Source organism: Lampetra planeri, chromosome 5, assembly GCF_965212315.1.
Source record: "Lampetra planeri chromosome 5, kcLamPlan1.2.h2, whole genome shotgun sequence".
Classification (NCBI taxonomy): domain Eukaryota; kingdom Metazoa; phylum Chordata; class Hyperoartia; order Petromyzontiformes; family Petromyzontidae; genus Lampetra; species Lampetra planeri.
In genome coordinates this window covers 17321925-17346142 of record NC_136111.1, presented here as the reverse complement: position 1 = coordinate 17346142, position 24218 = coordinate 17321925, and the positions used below count along the sequence as shown (strand labels likewise).

Below are 24218 nucleotides of genomic sequence, written 5' to 3'. Positions count from 1 at the left end.
CACGCTGGCCTCCAATCTTTATTGTACACCGTAAAGTACCAGGAATTGCAATTTCGTGCGTGTATATAGATTTGAAAATTAGACTGTACTAAAGATGCATTAATATTTACATGTCAACCGTCACTAAACGGTTCCATTCAGCTCACAAGCCGCTCGCGCACGCCGGTCCACCTCCTTCCGTCACTGCGAGCCGTATCGCCGCTCCCCACAACCACCCTCAACCCCCGACCTACCAGTGTCACTCAGCTACCCAACACGGCGCAGACTCCACTGCACGTGGTGCTCGACACAGCACCTCGTGCAGTGGCATCTGCAGTTCGTGTAACAAAGTTCAAGGGTGACTCGCACCCTCTCGCACCCCACCATAGAGACTCGAGGCCTCCCTGGCACTCGTGAGTTGACGGGCTCTACCCCCTCCAACCCAGCTTAAATAGACGCTCCAAGCCTGGGGTTGTTTCATTCAGACTCTGTCTTCTCGACAGACCTATTCTTCACCTGAGGACGGCGTTGTGGCCGAAACGTCGTGAGAATTATTTTATTATGTTTTATTTTTATTATTTTATTATTTCCATTCTACGTGACTTTACCGAAAGAACCAAGAAGATCATTCGGATTAGCGATTGGCGAGCGGGCAGGCTTGCGGGCAGGCCGGCGGGCAGGCAGGCGGGCGGGCGGGCGGGCAGGTGGGCGCGCGACCACGCTGGCTACCACTTGAGGTTGAGCGAGCTGGCCGGCTTCTCGAGAGCGTGGTAGGATGTGTGCAGCGCCGCCTTGGCGCGCTCGCTGCCCTCGTCCCCCAGCCACTCGCGGTAGAGTCTCGTGACGGCGCCGTCGCCGGAACCCGGCGGCACAGGCGCGGCGCTGGAGTACGCCTCTTCCACGCGCCGCAGCAGCTCCTCCGCCGCCACCCCACCGGCCTGTACCCCCTTCGTGCGCACCTGGCCCCCGCCGTTCAAGCAGCCTGCAAGGGGGCAGCCGAGGTCGGAGGTCAACGTGAAGGTTAGGGAGAGAGGCCGGAGGGTGAGGGGCGAGAGTTCGGGGGTCGTACCAGAGGGGCAGGCCATGACCTCGACGTAGTCGTAGGGGGACTTGGCGCGTTTGAGCCGCTGCACCAGGTTCTGGATGTTTCGGAAACCGTAGGCGGCGGCGAAACGGAGGAGGACACGGCCGTCGCTCTCCAGCAGCACCTCCCGCAGATCCTTGTTCCTGTACCGCAGGTGAGGGGTCACGAAGCGGGTCAGGAGAGAGACGAGTGACCAGTGGGGATGCACGAGTGTGGAGTCAGGAGACCTGAGAGTGGGGTCAGACGTGTACAAACAGACACGCACAAATATCTACACACACACACGTAGACACGTACACACACTCACCGTTGTTAAGACACAAGCATAGACAACAACAATAATAAATTGTAACTTAATGATAGTGACGTACTTGGGTAAGCACACGTGCACATACACAGACGTACATGCGGACGCACACAATAAGACAAAGATCCCTAATGTAGCCTTGAGAATAACACCTATGAAGACCGGCATGGCATACGAGGGGGTGAGTGGGCAACACCACGCCTGGCTGCCTTTGTCTCCCCAGTGCTGATGTTTACACACCACACCAGATACTCATTTGAGGCCGAGTCTACCTACGGGAGGGGCCAGGGCCAGTTCAAATATTGTCACTGGTGTTGGCCATGAGCGCAGATGGAACTCGGATTGCTGGGTTCGTAGCACAGCGTGCTAACCATTGCAACACCACTCCTCAGAACATACGCACGCACGGAGACACAAATACATCGACACACGCGCACGGACACGCGCTCACCGCAGGGTCCTGTAGGTGATGTCGGTGACGGTTGCTCCGAACAGCTCCTGGGCGGCGTGGCGGAACACGTGCTCCAGGTAGCCCCCCGAGCCTCCCCCACCGTGGCCCAGCACGGCCCCTCCCTCATCCACGAGGCTCAGCCTGCACGGACGTGCACACGCACGGACGCACGCACACGTCAACAAAGATAAAGGCAAAGATCCCCCGTATAGCCTGTAACAGACTGTTGAGGCAAGTGCCGTTGCGAGGACATATGAAGGCTGGCACGGCACACAAGGGGTGGCTGGCCAGCACCACGCCCGCCCGCATGTCTCCCCAGTGGCGATGTTGACACATCGCACCAGGTACGCATTTGAGGCTGAGTCCACCTAGGGGATGCCCAAGACCAGTTCAGATAATCATCACTGGTGTTGGCCGTGAGCAGGAATCGAACTCGAGTAGCTGGGTTCGTAGCGCAGCGCGCTAACCGCTGCACGACCGCTCCGCACATGTGTATGTACACGTGTGTACCTACACCTGGGGAGCGGTGGTGCAGCAGCAAGCGCAGTGCGCTATGAACCCGGCGATCCGATTCCCGCTCATGACTAATAACAGAGGCAGCGAATATCTTCTCCGAGGTTGGCTCAGTCTTAGCTGAGTAACCTGGTGTGGTGTGTAAACATCAGCACTGGGAAGACAAAGGCAGCTGGGCATGGTGCTGGCTTTCCACCCCCTCCTGTTCTGTGCTGGCCTTCATAGGCGCTACTCGTAAACAGCACTTGCCCAAGCAGTCTGTTAAAGGTAGACTGGGGATCTTTGTACACGTGTGTAGGTGTACTGTGTGTGTACGTTACCAACACTCACTCCGTGTCTAGAGGCGCGGGTTCGGCTTCACGCAGAGAGACTCCCACCTCATCCTCCAGCAAACGCACCACCTCCTCTGCAACGACACCACAAAGGGTCCCCGCTGTAGCGTTAACAGACTGTTGGGGCAAGTACTGTTAGCGAGCTCCTTTGAAGGCCAACACGGAACACGAGGAGGTGGTGTGGCGGCCAGCACCATGCCCGACCGCCTTTGTCGATAATGTTTACGCACCTTAACAGGCACTAAATTATTTAAGGCTGAGTCGACCTAGGTGAGGAACAGGCCCGGTTGCGAAATCAATCGCCACCGATATTCAGTCAGACATGCAACATGTGCTCGCACACGCATCATCACCATCAGTCAGTGGGGTAAGAGGTCTTGACTTCGGGGGAAAAGATCGAGGTGATTAGAGGTGAGAGGCAAGGGGTTAGGGGGTGAGAGGCAAGGGGTTAGAAGTGAGAGGCAAGGGGTTAGAGGTGAGAGGCAAGGGGTTAGTGGGTGAGAGGCAAGGGGTTAGGGGTGAGAGGCAAGGGGTTAGGGGTGAGAGGCAAGGGGTTAGTGGGTGAGAGGCAAGGGGTTAGAGGTGAGAGGCAAGGGGTTAGGGGTGAGAGGCAAGGGGTTAGTGGGTGAGAGGCAAGGGGTTAGGGGTGAGAGGCAAGGGGTTAGAGGTGAGAGGCAAGGGGTTAGGGGTGAGAGGCAAGGGGTTAGGAAGTGAGAGGCAAGGGGTTAGAGGTGAGAGGCAAGGGGTTAGGAGGTGAGAAGCAAGGGGAAAGTGGTTAGAGGTTGGGGGTCATCCCTACCGGACGTGATGACGCAATCGACCTCCCTGGTGTCGAACTCCCGCAGGTGGAAGTCCTCGCGCGACGCCTCCAGCTTCTTGTCGTAGCACGGCATCACGGTCACATGGTACACGTGGCCAGGTGCACAGCCCTGCCGCCACCGCAACGCACGCCACACAAACACACAACACGCACGACAATATACAACAATCAAACACACAAAATGCACGAGAATACACAACATGCAAACACACAGGCAAAACAACACACATGACAACACAACACGCACAGCACGCTCTGTGTCGGCATAACCCTGTGTCTCTGTGTTCCCACGTCTCCTTGTCCGTGTCCCCATGACCCCATGTCCCCATGACCCTACGGGCACCGCGGTTGTGAGATGTTAACTACCTCGCCTGGTATACAGAAGATCGTGGGTTCGATCTCGACCCCGACGCCTGTGTACTTTGAGTTTGTATGGATGTATGCTGAACTTCTTTCGCTCTGTACGTAGCCAACCATGCTAATCGGAGGTGCGGAGTTTGCATGTTCTCCCCGCGGTCGCGTGGATTTTTGTCAGGGTCCTCTCGTTTTCCCTCCACAATTAGAAACATGCGGTTGGAGTATTTGGTTGCTTTCAATTTCCACATGATAAGCCACCTCGGTGAGCTATCATTCGTGGCCAGGCCGCTTCTGAAAAAGTGCTACAGTAGACCCTGGTTAATTCGACACATATGGGGCTCTGGCCTTGCCGAATTATCCAATATTCCGAATTATGTACAACGGTACCCCCTAGTGCCTCCTGCCCCAATACAAATACAATCACACCCATTATACTTCAGTCCCTTTCTATTACTTCTTGATGTGGGTGTAGACGACATTTCTGAGAGAGTTGGCTTGCACAGATTGCAGAAACAAGGTACAGTCTAAAGCGACGGGTCTGCACCGACGCTCACCACACTCACCACACTCACTACACTCACCACACTCACCACACCCACCACACTCACCACACTCATCACACTCACCACACTCACCACACTCACCACACTCATCACGCTCGCCACGCCCACCACACTCACCACACCCACCACACTCACCACACCCACCACACTCACCACACTCATCACACTCACCACACTCACCACACTCACCACACTCATCACGCTCGCCACGCCCACCACACTCACCACACCCACCACACTCACCACACTCATCACACTCACTACGCTCACCACGCTCACCACACTCACCACGCTCACCACGCTCACCACGCTCACCACGCTCACCACGCTCACCACGCTCACCACACTCACCACACTCACCACACTCACCACACTCACCACACTCACCACACTCACCACACTCACCACACCCACCACACTCACCACACTCATCACGCTCGCCACGCGCGCCGCCACCAGACCGAGTCGTTGTTTTGGTCGTGGCTCGCGGCATCGCTGCACGTGCGTGCCAAAATTGGACCATTTGGTACAGCAATTCGGCTCATGGCGAATTACTAACATAGAGTATATGCCGAAAGCGCAGCCGTGCCAAATTATCCCCAATTACGAATTTTCAAATACAGAAATAACAAGGTTTTACTGTATTTAGCTCAGTGGGCCTTGTCCGGTAAAATACAAAATAGTTTTAGTTTAGTTAATGTCCCTGTGTCCCCGTGTGTCCGTTGTTTGTGGGGCAGCCTCACTTGCTGCCGGGCAATATGGTCCTTGACGAGGGAGCCCATGACCTGCTGTGGTGACCGCACAGTGCTGATGAATGGTAACACCGTCGAACCCAGCGTCTTCTCTGCATAGCAAATCCACCCTGTGGCAAGGGAACGCGTACCGCACGATAGGACACCCTCCATTGCAATGTATAGCTCGTGATATCACACCCTCATCGGTACACGCTACAACGTGGACAGCCGAAGAGGGGGAGAGTAAGGGGAAAGTGTCGGCAAAGTGGTCAGGTCAAGCCAATTTTGTTTTTGTTAACATGTGGCGCCTTTTTCTAGCAAAAATCTGCCACTCAAAGCGCCATCACATTAATACTCAATATAACATTCTAAACAATGATCAAAAAAATATATTTACATACCAATCTAGACTTGTTTAAAATGGAAGATAAAAGCAAGTTGGGGCTGTGAGTTAGCTGTTGTCAGGAGAGACGAGGAGGCATTGCGGTAAGAGGGGCAGGGCTGGTGGAGCAATAGGGAGCGCGGGGCAGGGGAGGCCTCGGAGCCGTGAGGGCAGGGCAAGGGCAGGAGCGCACCTGGGCAGGCGGACGCGAGCATGGGCAGCGCTGCGGGGTCGCTGTCGCGGCGACGGAACCGCTCCACAAACTCGCGGCCACTCTCCAGGAGGCTGAAGTCACGCGAGAACGTTGTGTCGTACACACGGTGGACGCCTACCGGCAGGAGGATGTAGGGGGGCGAGGGGGGGGGGAGACAATGCAGGGTCTCGGTGACCATTGCTGCTGTGACCCCACTCCCCATCCCCCCCGGGAGTCCTCGCTTTGAATACTGGAGGTGAGCGGGTGCTGACACGGCACTCGCATGCGGACACACCAGCCGCAGCTTTTTGTCAGCTGCCCAGCCTCTTATAAAAATGTATTATTTAACGTTTCCTTGGAAACGCACGACCAAGGGATTCATATGTTAGTGAAGTCATCACCTCATCACCTAATTAACACTCCCGATGAAAGAACCGACCGCTTATCCGGTGCGGGCTTCTGGTTTGGGTCGGCGTTCGGGTGAGGGCTGGAAACCCGACCTTGCCGCGCCCGCAGTTTCAAAACGAAGTCCATTGCCAGGGTCAGCCAAACTATGTAAACCTCGTCGCCGAACGGTGTGCGAGGTCACCGCGTCACACGAGCAAGGCCAGGGCTACGATTAGGGGCCAGGTGGTGAACCAACTGCCCCAAGCGGGGCTCAGCCTCTCTAATCGGTGAACTTTGGGGGATAACGGGGGCGAGATGCCAATAAGACGAGCATCTCTCTTTTTGCAGGTGAAACTCGGGATGCAGACGGAAGAACAAATGAACCTCATGGCGGTACCCCGAGGTACCATAGTACCCCGAGGTACCATAGTACCCCGGCTCTCGCACAATGTCCGTGATGCAGTCGTTTTTAGTCTGTTGATGGTCGGCGATGCGGCAATCGACTCATCTCGACGAGCTGTACACGATGCACTATGGCGCATACGAGCGTTCAGGGTTTCAGTGCGATCGTCCTCGCTGGGTTTCGGATTGATTGGTACCCCAGTCGCAGAGTTAAGTACACCCCTGGAAAAAATTGTGTCCAGAAATAAAGTATTTAATTGCCTCGGCCATTTTGTATTATTGGTATCCCGGGGTACCGCCATAAGGATCAAATGTACAACGCGACTACAGATCGGTACAAAATTACAATAAAAAAAAAAAGTGACGAGTGTTAAAATCAAGCGCAAATAAATATTTGAAAAATAATGTACGCAAGACAAAATCTCTTGCATACGACGCAGAAAAACGTTTTCAACAAATTGTGTATTGACACACACAGTAGAACTCCGGTTATCTGGGGTAATGTGTAGAACACCTACCCCGGATCCAGTTATCCGTGGTAGTTATCCGGGGTTTCACTTGGTTACCTTGGGTTTGGACCCCGGATAAACCTGGATAATTGGAGTTCTCACTCGTATAACTCCTGCGGCCGGACAATTGGAAGAGTGAGCTGTGCGTCGCTCATCTCGGATAACCAAAACCCCAGATAACTGGACCTTGAACCTCGGAGACAGGATTTCTCCTGTACTTATTACTCGGTGTAAAGGAATTGACTGCCATGTGATGAACTTCTCTCCACCAGGGCACGTGGGATAGTGCGGTGCTCCAAATGCTGACAAGAGGTAACGCGATTGGATCTCAGAAGGAGTTCTGTGATATCTCCTTTCTTAAACCATTCTCCAACTCGGGGTGACGGGTTGCTCTCCAAGAGTTCTGAATGAATATTCAAAGGCTCATCAACTCTGTAGCCGTGATCTTGTTGAAAGGGGGAGGTGGGGGAGGGGGCATGCAAAAAACCTAGGAGGGCACGAGGCAGTCAATATGAAACAAACTTTTAAAATAAAACATCACTACGAAGCCAAGGTGATTGGCAAGCATTGTGCGTTTGAGTACCCAGTGCCTTGAGGGCCCCAGTGAGGCGGGAGGCCGTCTCCTGGAGGCCCAGGGCATAGTGCACGGCCAGGGAGGCGCGCGCCTGTGGGGAAACGGAGACCACCACGAGGCGGCGAGACGCCTCTCCAAGGGCCTACGCACACAAGCGCACACACGCGCACACACACACACACAGACGCAAACACATGAGCACACGGTGGGATTGCCACCTTTTAATTGAACAAAACGTGGATAAAGATCATGCAGAAGTGATTTACTTCAGATACATGAATCCTGGCATATAGGTATTTGTGACAATGGCGTCAATGCAGTGGAGATACGATGATTGTGAAATAGGCACTGTCCAAACTGATTACCAGAATCAGAACCAGAATCAGAAACGGTTTTAATCGCCATGTAAGTTTGCACAGACAAGGAATTCACTATGGCAGGACGGTGCATACATTTAACATATAGGAATCTTAAGAAACTTATATAAAAGGTATACACTCTAACTATACTAACGTTACAAAGTACAACTAATACTAGGGGGCTAAAATCTGTAAAATTATGAATAAGTAGACCATATAAAATGTGAAATGTAAGATGTGAATTAACCGTAATAAACAATCTTAAAATACAAAAATACAAATAAGATTACACGTTGTAAGTATGGAAAGGTGTAATTATGTAGGTAAAATGTTATAGTAAGTGTAAAAGTCATTTTAAGTGTAAAAGTCATTTTAAGCCCTTGGCCTTGTTGAAGAGGCCAACAGTGGATGCGGGTGGATGTGTGTGTACGTGTGGGGTTGAAACGGGGAAGGCAGGAGTTTTCGTTTTCGGGAAACTCGATGAATGTGTCCCATCAGCGTGTCGCAACTCCAGTCCTCGTGACCAGACACATCTGTCATTTCGCCACGACCGATATTATCTGTTCGTATGAAAAATGGAGCCACTGCTCCCACATGGTGATAATGACAAGCCGTGCCGTGGGGAGCTCCCGAGAACTGCGCGAGTGGTGTTGCGGTAGTGCAGCAGTTAGCGCGTTGCGCTACAAGCGCGGCGACCCGAGTTCGATTCCCACTCATGGCCAACAACAGTGACGATTATGTGAACCGGTGCTGGGCCTCCCCAAGGTCGACTCTGCCTCGAATGAGTACTGGGGTGCGGTGTGTGTAAACATCATCACTAAGGGAGACAAAGGCGGCCAGGCGTGGTGCTGGCCACCCACCCCCTTCGTGTGCTGTGCCGGTCTTCATAGGTGCTCGCTAACAGCACTTGCCCCAACAGTCTGTTAAAGGCTATACGGGAGATCTTTGTTTTGGGTGTTGCGGTGCACGTGGTCAGGCCCCGAGGCAGGAAGGGCCGGTGGATCTCGCAGATGACCCCACTCCTTGCCTCTCACTCACCTCTCACCTACAGCTCACCTGGTTTTCTTGGAGCACGCGGAGCATCTCGACGTGGCTCTGCTGCTGGATGAGGACGCTCTCGGCCGTAGTGACGCAGCCGCTGCACGCCAGGCAGTCGTCCAGTGTGATGCTCGCCTTCTGCAGTGGCCGCGTCGTCCCATGCTGCGTGCGCGTGACCGGCGTCGGGATAAAAATGAAGATGGTGCCACCCGAACAAACCAAACGGCTCTTGTCGTTGACCAAAACGGCTCACTGACGGATTGATCTAAACATCACAACGTGGGTGCAGGGCCCTCGCAGGAGGTCGCAGGTTTGATCCCATACCCTGACGCCTGTATATTTGGAGTTTGCATGTCTCTCTTTCCATGGTCGAGTGGATTTTTCTCCGCGTCCTCCGGTCTTTCCCTCCACATTTAGAGTATTTGGCTGCTATAGATTTCCACACGATAAGCCACTTCTCATTGGGCGATCATTTATGGCCAGGTCTCTTTTGAAAAAGAGCGATATAGCTCAGTGGGCCTGGTAAAATTAAAAATACAGTAGACTCTCGATTATCCACGCTAATGATGGCGAGGACGACCGCGGATAAATCTAAATTATCGCTGATCCAAAAATGTATATTTTCCATGGATCTCTATACCGGAAACCACTAATATAGGTATAAATTATGTTTAAGTTAAGAAAATTGATAACGGATACTAACAATCGACCAATCGATGCGCGTGTTCAGTGATAATACTTTCCTGCTCCGACACAAAGAAGACTCTGGCTACAAAGCGGATAGCAGAGCCACGCCAACAAAAAAAAATTACACTATGCCCACTGTTGTAAAGATATGCAACTACTGTACTGCAGAGGCGATCACGTGGATTTCGGATTAACCGGAGCCCATATTTGTTTGGTTTAAGCACGTGACTTGTAATACATATTTAAAAGAATAACAATGTGTCACTGTTTTTAGACGATTAATTTTGGCAAATCCGATAAAGCGCACATGGATAATCGAGAATCTACTGTGGTTGAGTGATTAGTTTAGATGGGTCTCACCTCGTCCGTCTCCATGAGAGCCCCATCCTCCTCCACAGTGATCTTCCCCAGGGTGCGTCCCGGCGTTTTCTCCACCACCACGGGCTTCACGCACTCCTGTCGGTGAGCGGCACGAGAGACATTGGTGAGGTGAGGTGCGAGATTGGTGAGGGGAGGCATGAGATTGGTGAGGGAAGGCGTGAGAGCTGTGTGAAATTGGAGATTGGAAGCTTGAGATTGGTGAGGGGAGGCATGAGAGGGGCGTGATATTGGTGAGGAGAGGCGTGAGATGAGGTTCCAGCACCGTACATTGGACCTGGGGTCAATTATAATTGCAATTACAGAAACACTCTCCGCTCAAAATTTCAAAGTACAGCCACACTGTAACTGCAATTAATCACGAAATACACAAAAACACAGCTGTCAATCCCTTACCGGTAACCTACCTTATCACAGACCAATTCAGACCTTATTGGTCACCCCGTGCCCTGAAAAATCTCAACGTTCATCCTGCAAAGTCCCATCACAAGGTGGGACTGCTGCTACCCCCTCACCCCCATGTCACTGCTACCGCTGTCACTCCGCTTGTTCCACGCGGTACTTCGTCCAGCCGCTCGACAGACATCGTTATGGATTATAAGTTCATTATTTAGTCTGTGCCCCAATTGGATGATTTGGGCGCTGTGTGCCGCAGATAAGCCTGAAAACTCAATTAGACCTGAAAACTCAATTTCCCTGTACGAGAATACGGGATAAACCGTACGAGTTGACACTGGCCAGCGACAATCAGGCGATAAGAGGGGACAAGGTGGGGTAGGTGGTGTGGAGATCTGATCACGACAGCGAGTGTTGAGAGCACTGAGAGCATGAGACAACAAGGTGATTTGCGCGAGGCTTGGGAGCTGCTCATGAGGTTGAAAACCCAAGTCCCCTTCTTCCTCCCGATGTCCCAAACCTCTCTTCCTCCTCCACGCTCTTCCCTCCTACACCTCAAGTTTGCAGGGCCCCAATTAATTATCCAATAGGTCACAGTGGGCAATGTGCCTCGGGGTCTACGAAAACTAAATTTGTTCATCGATGAAAATGAACGGCGACCTTATAAAACCGCGTCATGCAATATAATCATCGCAAAAAAAATAGTTTAAGACATTTTCGCTTTCAAATTTGGTTTTAGGCTTACTTAGGTTTTTTTTTGCTTCAATAATTGCAAATAAAATCTTACTTATCTTGCAGCACACAGCGCGCAAACCATCGAATTGGGGCACAGACTAAATCATGAACTTATCATCAATAACGACGTCTGTCCCCTTTATTACACGCTTTCTTTTAACTCACTCTGTTGTTGTTGTATCCTCAAATCTTGTAACTTAATTTTAACCCACTTCCCAATGTGGTATCAACTGCAAACTTGGTATACTTATGTCATACTGATGACAATACCATATTCTATCATAAAAGAACAATATTTGTAAACATTATTTTTTTTATTTAAAGCTTTCGTGACTGCAGGGATTCATATTCTTGGTTCTTTCGGTAAAGTCACGTAGAAGGGAAATAATAAAATAATATTAAACAATAAAAAGTATTACGACGTTTCGACTGCAACACAATCATCATCATGTGTGAAATCCACAGCAAACATTTTTGTATTGTTTTATATTTGTATTATTGCCCACGTTATGGCAAGCTTCGGGGCCACTTGCTGGGGTCGTGGAGTTCTGCCATTACTCGTACGGTACATTTCATAAAAGCGTGCTTTTTAAAAGTTTGTTTAAATAGCACTTATTTGTTTAAATTAACTCTCCAATGTATGCATCGGGCGTCATCCGCATCTTACTGCCGCGGTTTGTCTGCGGGGTGCCTCGCTCCGACCTGAGACGGAGCGATGAAGTCGTCGAGGTCTGTGAGTCGCAGCACCCCACTCCACCCGGCAGCTGCCATGGGTCCCCCCGCCGCCCTTGGTGCCCGGCACCCCCCTGGTGTCTCCTGCTCTGCTCCCTCGCTCCCTGTGCCCCCCGATCGATGTCGTCTGCGTCTCCCGCTTGCCGTCCTTCACTCCGAACGGGGCCCGTGCGTTCGGTCGCCGGCAGATGCCGTCACGGATTCTGATGACCAGCAGCAGCAGCCACTTTGAGTTCACTGAGGCCCTCTGCTGGCGGATACATTGCCTACACGCAGAGCTCACACAGGGCACCCCACCCCAACCCATCCCAGCCCACCCCCACCCATCCCAGCCCACCCCCACCCATCCCAGCCCAGCCCCACCTAGCCCAGCCCACCCCCACCCATCCCAGCTCACCCCCACCCATCCTAGCCCAACCCCACCCATCCCAGCCCACCCCCACCCATCCCAGCCCACCCCCACCCATCCTAGCCCAACCCCACCCATCCCAGCCCACCCCTACCCATCATAGCCCACCCATCCCAGCCCAGCTCACCCCCACCCATCCCAGCCCACCCCCACCCATCCCATCCCAGCCCACCCCCACCGATCCAAGCCCACCCCCACCCATCCCAGCCCACCCCCACCCATCCCAGCCCACCCCCACCCATCCCAGCCCACCCATCACACCCCCATACCACCCTCATACCCCCCCCCCCCATCCCACGCCCCTCCATGAGAATGACAGAATCAGAATCCGATGAGCTGTAAAGAAATGTTTTTCTCTCTCACACAGATGTCCGGTAGTGGCACGGGGTCAGAAAGTTCCAACAAACAATACCAACAACACGATAGAAGTGCAACGTACATTAGAGGCAAAGCAGATCACTAAAATAATAAAAGTACATTTTCTTTTACCAGCTTTTAGCTTTTTACAAGATATTCGCTTCTTTTGTAGAAGCGACCTGACCACAAATGATAGCTCAACGAAGTAGCTTATCACGTGGAAATGTATAGCAAGTCGAATAATAGAAATAATTACACAGTTGCCACAGAGTTCATACGGGACCCAATGGGCTCAGAAAGTCAACAGACGGCCCACACAGGGCCAACGTGAGAGGGCCGCATTGCACGGTCTAATTACAATATATTAACGGCTGGAGTCAAATTAAAGCCACATTAATAGCAACATGCATGCGTTGGTGAATGTTTACAATTTTGTCTTGATTTTTGGTAAAAATGCTGTGGTAATGTTGGGGGGTTTTTTTCTCTTCAGAATGACTACAGCAAAATATGTCCCTAAGGGTGTCTCATTCATCAGAGGGGGGAAATTCTTCCAAAAAAGAACAGACCCAACATCATCACAATGCACGATTGTGCTGGATGTCTTTGGACTCACAGAAGCGTTCATGCATAAATGACAATTATCATGTAATATCTGCTTCTGTTATACAAAGTAGTTCTCATTTTATCAACCCCCTGAGGATAAAGAGTCAATTCTGATCCCAGGGAGGTCGTTATATTTTCAACTAATCAAAGGAAATTATTAAATTAACAGGGCAACCTTATCAAGGCAAGGGATGTCCTGTTGAACAAATTAACTGCCATTCAGAGTGCTTAATGTAAGATTTTAAAGATTATATTACTGACCACTACATTATGAATATAACTCATACAGGTTACAGCAATTATAATATGATAGCAGCCATGTGTCTTTACATGCATCCTATGATATCTTTACCTCCATCTCCCTTATGTGATGATGAGCTTTATTAATGTTTTGGGTAACAAAAATAACACAGCCACTTATTTATAAAGTTGGATTTTTTATTGCCAAAAAACAAGAACATCAGTTTCCACAAACAATAATTTGGGTCACCGTCTCAATCGGGTCTCACCGAGTTCCGATAAACCATGTTAATTAATCTTAGCAGCATTGGAACATGCACATAATATATTTACTATTGTGATTAAAACATTGTCCTGGTTTTTGTTCCAGACCCTCACTGAAATCGTTTAAAAAAGGGACTTGGTTGACTCTTTCATGATGGCAACATGAACCACGGTGTTGTCACTGGCTGAAAGAGACGATTGCACACATCACGAAGCCAGCCCCAATCTCCCAGCATCTGTGCTTACAAAACCACGCGGGCCTCACTCGTCCCCATTATTGAATAACGTTCTGTATCTGTATGAACGTCAACACGGGTGCTCACGGCAAAATATACCGCAGGCTGCTTTAGGAATCACCATAACAGAGTTTTGTAAGAAATGTTTGATGTGCTGGAAAATGTTGCCACATCAGGCCTGCTGTTCGACATTAGTGCGCACCGCTGTCAAAACATTAGTGTGCTGCAAGCAAATGATGCCAACATGTGCATCATTCCCAACAAAAATACTGGAATACAAGGGCTATTTTGAAATCAAATTTACATTTTAGCTGAGCGGTGTGAACATTTATAGAACGATTACAGCAACAGTGCACACAAAAGTATGATTTTTATACAGCATTTGGTTTACCAGCACCATATAAACCAGCTGCTTTTGTCTCCCTAGTATTGCTGTTCACAACCGAGATATTTATTTTACTATAATAGCTACCTAGCTGAAGCCCAAGCCATTTTTATTACACGTTCCACGCATGAAATGACACAAGAATCAATTTCAGGCAGTGTGTGAAGTATGCGCAATACAATAACCACTACACCACTGCTATGGGGTCCACAGACATTCTCCACACACACCATGTTCATTAAACACCAGCTTGTCATCCTCATCAGTCGGTGTTCATGTAACTCCGCAGATCTCTCTCCCAGTCCCGTGCCCGCGCCTCCTGCCTGCTCGCCGCCCGCCGGCCCAGTGTTGCTGCTCGCTCTATGCGGCTCACAGGCGGCTGGGGCCCCTGGGCCCTACGGACAGCATCCTCGTCGTGCGCCGAGAAGTGCGTGACGCGGGCTGGGAGGTCGCGCTTGAAGCCCAGGCCAGTGAGGTCGCGCTTAAGCACTGTTTTAATGGGGAACTTGCGGCCCTTCCCATCGGGGCCCAGGCCGGTCTCCTTGTCCCAGCCGTCACGCAGCATTAGCCGGAAGCCCACGCTGCTCTCGGGGATGTGGTAGTGTGTGGGCGGCAGCGGCGCGTCACGGCTCAGCAGGTGCACGGTGCTGGCCTCGTGCCGCGAGCCGGGCGCGTCGCAGCATTCGGCGGCGCAAATCTCACACCACCGTCTGCGAGCCGCCTCCTGTTGTGCGCGCTCCAGCTCAGCACGCTCCCTCTCCTTGATCCCCGCCAAGTCCCGCAGCGCGACCTCCACGTGCTCGTGTCCTTGCCTGCTCGCCAGCCTCAGTGCCTCATCGTGCCGCTGCTCCTCCCCGCCCTCCTCTAGCAGCATTCGCACAGCACTGATGTGCCCGGCGTGTGCTGCACACATGAGCGCCGTCCAGCCAAAGGAGTCCCTGAAGGTGGCATCGCAGAGCCCCTCTGCCAGCACCTGACGTTGGCCCTCTACATCACCGAGCTGTGCGCACTTGAGCAGCCGGTGCCCGGCTCTCTGCCGCTCAGCTGGGGTCACTGCTCTGTCGGTGTCTCGCTGCCCACCTATCGGTGGGTCCTTTTCGCGCCTCCTCTCACGCCTCCTCTCACGCCTCTGCTGTTTTCGCAGTTTGTTCTCCGGGAGCTCTGCAGGTGTCGTCTGTGCTGAGTCTGCAGTCAGGAGGTGCTCGTAGAAGCTCCTGGCCTCGGTGCCACTGATGACCTGGCGTGGGACAAGCAACTCCTTCTCGCCCCTTGTCCGTGCCTCACCGTCGCACCAGCGCTCGGTAGCTGCTCTGGCCGGAGTGAAGTCGATCAGCCTTACCCTGTCCATGTCTCACCTGGAGGACAGAAAAGACAACAACAGGAACACGAAACACACATAATTAAGTAGGGCCCGATTCATGCCTTTCATAATCATCAATAAAGAGGCTGATAAAAGCAGGTTGGCGTGCTTATTATCTGAAGTCATGTGGATCAGGGCTTTTATTACTGAGTATTGTTCAGCCATGCCTTCACCAGGATGCCAGGGCGATCAGAGTAAATTTCCTGTAGTTTGAAAGAGTGACAATTCGGCAAGACTCACTTCCCCGATTTGTAAAATTTGCTCCACCTGAACAGATCTTCAGGGAAAATGTAAAACAGTATAGCTGACCTCTATGCTGACGGTGGACGTTTCTCCATCTTCATTAATACCACTTTGTAAAAAATAAACGTGGAGCGATAAATTTAGACAACGGAGTTTTCTTTAGATCAGCCAGATGTTAGGAATATGTATCTCAAGTTGTGCTTCTGATTTTCTGATTCGGCTCAATTGTTTTAGAACGGTGCTCAACTGCGCGTGGCGTAAACCCTGGGGGGTTTATAACCTCAACCCTCGCACAATCCCAACATACATTAAGGTTAAACCGGGTAAAAGTCGAAAAGCCACGATCGGTCCACTGCTGGATGAAGGCATCCCCAAGCCGCTGCAAGTCCTCCAGCTGTACAGCAATCTACCCAAACACCGGCAGTGGACGTCCTCGCAGGCGCGTTCCCTCCTCCTGGGGAGGCTAAAGCTACCTCTGAAAATAGCCCTGGACCCCGTTTCTAACACGAGACTAAACGGGAAGATAATCTTGATTTGAAGCTTTCGTGACTGCAGGAATCTATATTCTTTGGTTCTTTCGGTAAAGTCACGTAGGTAGAAAGTAAACACAAGCGTGTCCGTCATCAGGTGGGAAAGCATGGTCCTGCTGCCGAGGCAGACTGTTTTAAAAGAAACGTCGTGATTTATTTTATTGTATATCTTACGTGACTTTACCGAAAGAACCAAAGAGTAAGATAACCTGGGTTAAAGTTAACCCGTGGCTCAAGCCTCAAAGTTACCAAACGCAGAGGCCACTACTCGTTCTATAAGTTTGGTGAAAAACCCCAGAGCGAGGGCCTCACACGACAGCTCCAGTAAACGACGAATTTGTAAACAAACGAAATGAAGCCTTGTTAATTTAATAATTTCCTTTGATTCGTTGAAAATATAACAACCTCCCTGGGATCAGAATGGACTATTTATCCTTAGGGGGTTGACAAAATGACAACTACTTTGTACAACAGAAGCCGTTATTACATGATAATTGTCATTTATGCATGAACGCTTCTGTGAGTCCCAAGACATCCAGCACAATCGTGCATTAGGATGATGTTAAGTATGTTCTTTTGTAAAAGTATAAAATACAACCGGAATTACCCGTGACGAGACGAGACCGACGCTGCGTCTGAAGCCTCACCCTTGCCTAGATTCCTGCCGGGAGTCGGGTGACGTCGAGGCAGGCGGCGTCGCTATCCGACTCGGGGGGGAACTCGCGGCAGTCACAGGCCCCAGGCCTCCCTGGCCCCTTTTCGTCGCTATGAATCGACGAAACGACGAACGAATCAACGTATTGTTAATCGCTTTACATCGAATAATTACGAGCGCGTTGTTTTTGTTTTGTTTGTCTGTAATCTAATTAACAATTCGGATTTATTAAACGTCGCGAACGCGGCCCGCGCCCGATCGCCCCGTGAGTGGGATTTGGGGCCTTGTGGCCGCCAGGTGTCAGCCGAGTTCAGGGGATTCCCATCCAGAATCCAGATTCACCGTCGGTCATGGTCAATCCACTGCTGCATGAAAGCCTCCACAATCATCGCCTTCTCTGTCCTGCTATGTTCATAATCCACCGTGCCGATTTCGTCTGCTCCATCTCCCCGGTCGACGTCTTCTCGGACACGTTCCACGTCTTCTCGGACACGTTCCAATTCTTGGCTGCCACTGTTCTTTATCATCGCTGATCGTCCGTCTTGTGTCGAGCCCAACACTTCGTCATTAACCTGAGGATGTTCAAGAATCCACTTGTTTTTAATTATCTCTCAAAGTAATTCCGAGTCGTTTTAACTACAATGACCGTTAGGTTATTGACAACAGCGGTACGGCCCAGCGATCATGATCGTTGCGGGACGCGATACAATTCATCGCAATGGAATTCAACGGCGGTTGTTCTTTTGACAAGTCTCCCGTCATAGGAATGTGTAATTTCCCAACATTAATTCAGGACCAATGGATAAGAGTGCCACCCCATTGAGCAGCGAGGCACTCTTGCAATTTAAAACACATTCCTGCGGAGGGAGCTGGTAGGAACGTTGGGTTGCTCGGTCAATGGCCAGGGTCAATGGCGGCGTGGTGTATTCCGCAAATATGCCCGACTGCGAGGGCGGGCACAAGCCGGCGTGAGTAGGTTAAACGTTGAGTTTTATAAGGGCACCACGGGGTGACCAGCCCCTCCCAGCCCCACCCAGCCCCTCCCTCCTCACCCAGCCCCTCCCTGCACGACGGACGGACACAATAATCCCGTGGGCTGGTGTAACCAGGAGATTCCTACCAGTATAACTTGAACAAAATATTGACCCAGTCACGCCGAGTTTCATTTTTTTCTGGATCTGTTTGGGATGTCTGGTCATTTCTTTAATGTTTGAGTGAAAACACCGCTGCACTGCCGCGAGAACACGCACTCGCGTCTGAAAAATCTAACATTACAAACTTTATTGGAAACGGTTTCATACCTGTCAACCCCTTATCAGTGCCGACTTTATTACAGCCCAATTCAGACCTTATTGGTCACCCCGTGCCCTCATAAATATCAACGTTCATCCTACAAAATCCCAACACAAGGGAGAAAGACATTTTATTTTACGGGCAAACCGCATGGATTGACAGGTATGCTGTTTTTCGTGATACTGCATTGGAAATGGTGTACAAGCAACAAAAACTTTCGTTAATAACACTGCCCTAAACGTGTTTTTTTAATGGGCAACGTTTTAGGCAGCGGCCTTTCTTCACAGAAAATGTCCCCGTCATGAAGGGCCATTGTCGAGATTGCCTCTGAAGATGTGGCATTGTCCGAAACAGGTTTTCCATTGTGTGGAGTTGAATACATTTATTATAGCCAAGCAACCCATGTTGTACGGTCTCAATACAAACCCTCTGACCAGAGGAAGTGTCACAAATTGGCTCATCCCCTGTGCGAGCTCGAAACAGCCACCATATTCATGCATCAATCACAAAACACACAACTGCATTAACATCCTATCAAATGAGATATTTATATGTAGGGATCGTTTGAATAAAGTGCATGAAAGCACAACGGGAAAATATATAAAATGCACAATTACTTTGGCAAGATAACTTTTTTTTTTACTACAAATATCACCATAACCAGTTTTTTTTATTGTTCTGTTGTGAATGTGGGACACGTTAAGCTTATTTTTCAATGGCAATGACAGCTTCACTAAATATTAGCAGATACAATATTTGAACGTTCAGTGGCATTGCGTGGTAGGCATGGGCCCTGGTGCAAGGAGTGAAATAGGGGTTTCCTGTCCAATTTCCCTCCTTGGTAGCCTGCCACTTGCGCCCATGATCCCCCCCCGGTGCCCACTACACCGCCTACACACTTCATAGCTACACCATTGTGAAGGTAATTTTCCATTTTTTTCAATTTCGTGACCTTTCAAACTGTTTTTTTTATATTTTTAACCAGGATTTTGCTGCAAAACAACCTCAGGCTCACTTTTTCAGTTTGCAAAATGCCATCTCCCCCAAAATATGGCAGAAACTACATTGCAGACAAAACATCAGACCTGACGAAGAATCAGATCGATTGTCTCACACTGCTCACACCTAGATTAAATGTAAAAATACATAGATATAATGAAAACTACACACACAAGTGCAAAAGAGAACACGCAATGTATTTTTGTGATTTTAATATTAAGCAGCAAAAAGATAACATTTTTCCATTAAACCAGTAATTCAGAGTGCCTCTCCCGCTCACGTCCCACAAAATAGGTAAGCGGAGGTCTTTGCAGGTCGGGTCTCTCAGGACCCTGCATTGATTCACGTTTTCATGTCACAAGGCAAACACGTTTGATGCTTTCTTATCTCGTTTTTTTTGCTCAGCGTTTTAAAACTCAACGTTTCAGAGCCGCACAACTCGGCAAAAAACACAGTAACCCTACCGCACGAAAATGCTGCATCGAAAGGAAACGTTTTTCTTCTTCAGCAAAACGATAAAATAATACAACACTAATCCAACCACCCCCCTCCCCAAACAACAATGAAAAAACTGTAAATACTCAAACATTATGTGTAACCAAGCATGAGCATTTTAGATAGCCCAACAACAAAACAGATTCTTCTTAATCTAAATGCCTCTAAGGAGATGCATAGTGCGAGGCCCGTGCCCCATGGGACCCGGGTGGGCTTGAGGGTGTGCCCCCTCAAACAGGATCACCAGCCGATATTCGTCTGGCATTTGGCAGGAACCAGGGACCAGGGTTTGTGGAATACTCTGCAATGTCAGTGCTTGTTTAATTTTATTTTTAAGATTTTTTGTACTTTTATATATAATCTTAATTCATACACTTCTTAAAAACTTGTTTTTATTTTCCTTTCTTTGTAACATCCCGAAAGGTTTATTTTTTTATTTTTCTGACTCAGTGTTTCAGCGAGGTTTCCTGAGAACCAGGAACGCAGTTTTAGTCATCTTTTTGTTTTTTTTGGAAGTAAAAAAAAAGAAATAAAAATACTGGAATACGTGTTACCTTAGTATGCGTTCTACAGCCATGAGCCAATGATTTGAACTGAGTTTTAAATCAGCTCCCCCCCCCCACCCCCCGTTATTATGGAAGAGTAAACTTTCTCTGCAAGAAGGAAAAAAATATATAGAAAAAAATTACTAAAGGAACCCATGACTACGGACACACGACGACTAGTATGGGCTGTAAACACTCGGTATAAGGACTCCATGCCCCTGACGTCACCGTCAACAGTTAAAGTGCTGTCACTGGTGGCGGGCAGCTCGGCCTTTGTTGCCGTCCACGGGCCACCCATTAGCATTCTGTTTAATTCTCTTTTGTATTTTATGTGTGTAAATAACATGGTGCAATCAATACAAGCTGTAACTTTTTTTTTTATATTTTTAAATTTGTGTTATTTATCCAAATTTTTTTTTTTACTAAACTGAAACGTCATTTAAAAAAAACACTTATACACACACACACGTTTGCACACACGCACGCGCACACAACCATCTTCACTCCGAGATGTGTGAAAGGTGTCACCAGCGACGGTGAATCAATCCCCTTCGGTAAACATTCAAATGCGTACGCACGACGCCCGTATTGCGTTGGTAAGGAGAGAGAAAAGCCCAACCAGCATTCAGTGCAAAGTAAGGAGCTGGGAGTCCCCAGGCTGCCCCTGTGGGCTCGCCCGTCAGACAGGGGGGCGAACACACAGCCGTGTACCAATGCCTCCATCTCATGGGAGAAGGAGAAGTGACATCTTGGAAGAGAGTACAACGTCATCATTAACATTTTTTTTACCTTTTTCACATTTCAGCATTGGCTTGCACGATTCAAGTATTCAAGACGATATGTTTTTTGTAAAACAAAAATGAAAAAAACATATCGGACGAACCTACAAAACGTACGAGAACGTATACCTACAGTACACGCTATGTGAAGTACGGTGTTCCACATTTCACTGCACTTCAATGTGGAACCCGAGTTAAAATATAAACACTTGAAATAAAAATAACAAAAGTAGTGTAGACTTAACAGCACGGTCTTGGGTTTGGGAGAATTCTAGTGGGTGTCTCCACCACCGAGCAGGTCTCCAGGCAGCAGCGGGGATGAGGCAGGGATGCCCCGTGGCTCCTCATGCCCCACCTTGGGGGCCCCCACCCCCCATAGGGTGTCCGTCCCATAGTGCGGGGCCCCCCAGAGGGATGGGGAGGGAGGGGGCATGTCGCTGTTCCAGCGTCCGAGGCCCACGCCCCCACCGCTCCCACCCACAATGCCATTGCCACCCCCGCTGGTCCGGCTGAAGGGGGGCGGCACTGCAGTGACCCCTGCCCCCAGAGCCGAACGCTGAGCTGGGCCGGTTGGCCACCCCGATGGGGTTGACGGGGGACCCATGGAGGGAACCATTGGGGACTGGCCCTGGGCCAGGTAGCGACTCGCCTCCTCCTCGCTTGCCAACTCCGCAACGATCGTCGTGTTACCCAGCACGCACCTGGCCAAGCACATAACCCACAACACAGCTCACCACACACACTACCCAGAATGCACATCTCCATATAACCTGGATTGCACCTAGCCACTCTCTCCACCATACACACTACCATACTACCCAACATGCACTTGACTGCACTTCTCAACCAGCAGCTAAGTGAACCAGAATTCAGATATTGACCAGCATACATCTAAACAAAGATGAACTCGACTCATATTCTTGGTTCTTTCGGTAAAGTCACGTAGAAGGGAAATAAAATAATAATGATATATATATTATTTTATTATTTCCCTTCTACGTGACTTTACCTACTCAACCAGCAGCTAAGTAAACCAGAATTCAGATATTGACCAGCATACATCTAAACAAAGATGAACTCGACTCATATTCTTGGTTCTTTCGGTAAAGTCACGTAGAAGGGAAATAAAAGAATAATGATATATTATATATATTATTTTATTATTTCCCTTCTACGTGACTTTACCGAAAGAACCAAGAATATGAATCCCTGCAGTCACGAAAGCTTTGAATCAAAAAATGAACTCGACTATAAAGCCTGGCAGTGCGTGTGTGCGTTATGCTCACATGTGCAGGGACTTCTGTGCCTTGCTGGCCTCCTGGCGCGAGCTGTAGTGCACGTGGGCACTGCCCTGCGGCAGGTTGAGGTGAAAGGTCAACAGCGGCCCGTGCTGCATACACAGAGTCTGCAGCGTCGAGCCGTCGATCTGCAGCCAGAGGCAAGAGAAGGGAAAAGGAACAGGCCGGATTTATAGACAAGGGCTGGCGTAATGAGTGGTTCACTCACAATCAATAGGTCATGGGTTCAAACCCGGACGTGGCGCGACTATATAATGCCCCTGGGTCAACCGAATGAGGACATCTTTTGTGGGAAGTCAACAGTGGTTGTCAATAGAACAGAACGGTTTCTGACAAATGCATGAGGAATTTCACTCATCGGTTCTTGATTGATAATCAACACTTGTCCGCGCACACTTTAATTTTGACTTTGCAAATCAACGTCAGAAAAGAGTCTTGTGTGCCCACCTGTGGGGTGAGGTTGCGCAACACCAACCAGGCACTGTTTCTGCCTCCCCCTGGTGCTGACCCTACCTCGTTATCCCAGGCTCCTCCTGCACGCACGTGCACACACAAGAATAGGGCGCACGCAAGCGGCAACAGCACACACAGGGCTCAAACCAACCAATAATTTTCATACCTTCATAAAAATGAGCCAATTAATAAGGAGACCTTCATATATTCCTCACTTGCTGTGTAATTTAATCTAAAGCTTACTGTGATGCTCGTAGGTTGTTTCGGTAAAGTCACGTAGGTAAAAATAAAAAAAGATAATAGAAATGATAAGAGAAATATATAATAATATACATTTAAATAGGCCACAAAAGCGGGAATGTGATCTTACCTGGGGTCAAAGTTCTTGACTCGGCATTGGCCCACAGGTTCCCAGGTCCGCCCCAGGGTGAAGTGGGCTTCTGATTGGTCAGTCCCGGTGGGGGTCGCGGTGGAGGGGCTGAGCTTTTGGGGACCTTCCAAGGGTCGTGAGAGGTTAACGAGGGCGGGGCCTGGCCTAGGGTGGACCACGATGACTTGATGTCATGGAGCTTGGCTGTTTTGGGTATCGGGACACAAAACAAACATTACATCATGCCGGTCATAAAAGGAATCCTTTATGTGTGCCATTAAAATGCCCGTAACCTAGGTTACCGTGAATCAACATTTGCAGCTCTGGGTTGAATGTCTCATATCATCTACCAGAATTTCACGGCCTTCAGCCATTCCTCTTCAATGACACATAGTAAACTCATCTGTGAAAAGCCAATCTTGCTGGACAGTATTGTGGGCGATTCAAATTTTTAATATGTACACAAACATGTAAACTGTGTATTAAACCGATACAAAAAGTATTTCCTTCGTGCAGCACACAGGCGTGGTGATGTCACAAACCACGCCGTGCTGTTTTCAATTACGAATTTGATGATCTGGACCGGGTGTGGACACTAATCGAGGCCAGAACAGCTCCGCTCCAAAAAATACACTGCTCAGGGAAACAAGGCAGCAGCAGTTTGGCTCTCCTGTGCCCAACCACTGCCCTGTTAACAAGGGTCTCTGTGAGCAACAGAGATGACAAGATGGCAAAAACTAAACATGCCTGATTTTGCTAATTCCCAACCAAACACTAGCCCCTACCCATAAC

The 24218-nt window shown here is 49.7% G+C and overlaps 3 protein-coding genes across 3 annotated transcripts in view; all 3 read right to left on the bottom strand.

Moving 5' to 3' along the window:
* CIAO3 (cytosolic iron-sulfur assembly component 3) lies at positions 1 to 12140 on the bottom strand. The gene is made up of 11 exons (XM_078594798.1): positions 11883 to 12140; positions 10032 to 10127; positions 9003 to 9146; positions 7597 to 7729; positions 5716 to 5850; positions 5150 to 5268; positions 3466 to 3595; positions 2665 to 2740; positions 1822 to 1962; positions 1049 to 1206; positions 1 to 961 (listed from the first exon to the last, which is right to left on the bottom strand). The coding sequence occupies exons 1-11, from the start codon at positions 11949 to 11951 to the stop codon at positions 705 to 707; spliced, it is 1458 nt and encodes a 485-aa protein (XP_078450924.1). The 5' UTR covers positions 11952 to 12140; the 3' UTR covers positions 1 to 704.
* Positions 12141 to 13701: 1561 nt separating this feature from the next.
* GPANK1 (G-patch domain and ankyrin repeats 1) lies at positions 13702 to 18078 on the bottom strand. Its single transcript, XM_078594797.1, has 2 exons — positions 17147 to 18078; positions 13702 to 15761 (listed from the first exon to the last, which is right to left on the bottom strand). The coding sequence occupies exon 2, from the start codon at positions 15752 to 15754 to the stop codon at positions 14669 to 14671; it is 1086 nt and encodes a 361-aa protein (XP_078450923.1). The 5' UTR covers positions 15755 to 15761; positions 17147 to 18078; the 3' UTR covers positions 13702 to 14668.
* A 1603-nt stretch (positions 18079 to 19681) lies between these two features.
* The window catches only part of LOC144719044 (trinucleotide repeat-containing gene 6C protein-like), a 50757-nt gene continuing 46220 nt past the window's right edge, over positions 19682 to 24218 (bottom strand). The window contains exons 19-22 of the mRNA XM_078594796.1: positions 23427 to 23630; positions 23051 to 23136; positions 22592 to 22731; positions 19682 to 22006 (exon numbers count right to left, since the gene is read on the bottom strand). Of these exons, the coding sequence (XP_078450922.1) occupies positions 21577 to 22006; positions 22592 to 22731; positions 23051 to 23136; positions 23427 to 23630 (860 nt within the window). The 3' untranslated portion in view covers positions 19682 to 21576. The remainder of the gene's footprint in view (positions 22007 to 22591; positions 22732 to 23050; positions 23137 to 23426; positions 23631 to 24218) is intronic.

What these genes read in the sequence shown, in the direction of transcription:
- CIAO3 (XM_078594798.1), bottom strand. Translation starts at nt 11,951, where the DNA reads ATGGCAGCTGCCGGGTGGAGTGGGGTGCTGCGACTCACAGACCTCGAC. An exon ending in ACTTCATCGCTCCGTCTCAG is followed by an intron (nt 10,128 to 11,882) that starts GTCGGAGCGAGG and finishes GCTCACCGACAG; the next exon opens with GAGTGCGTGAAGCCCGTGGT. An exon ending in GGTCATGGCCTGCCCCTCTG is followed by an intron (nt 962 to 1,048) that starts GTACGACCCCCG and finishes GCCCCCTTGCAG; the next exon opens with GCTGCTTGAACGGCGGGGGC.
- GPANK1 (XM_078594797.1), bottom strand. Translation starts at nt 15,754, where the DNA reads ATGGACAGGGTAAGGCTGATCGACTTCACTCCGGCCAGAGCAGCTACC.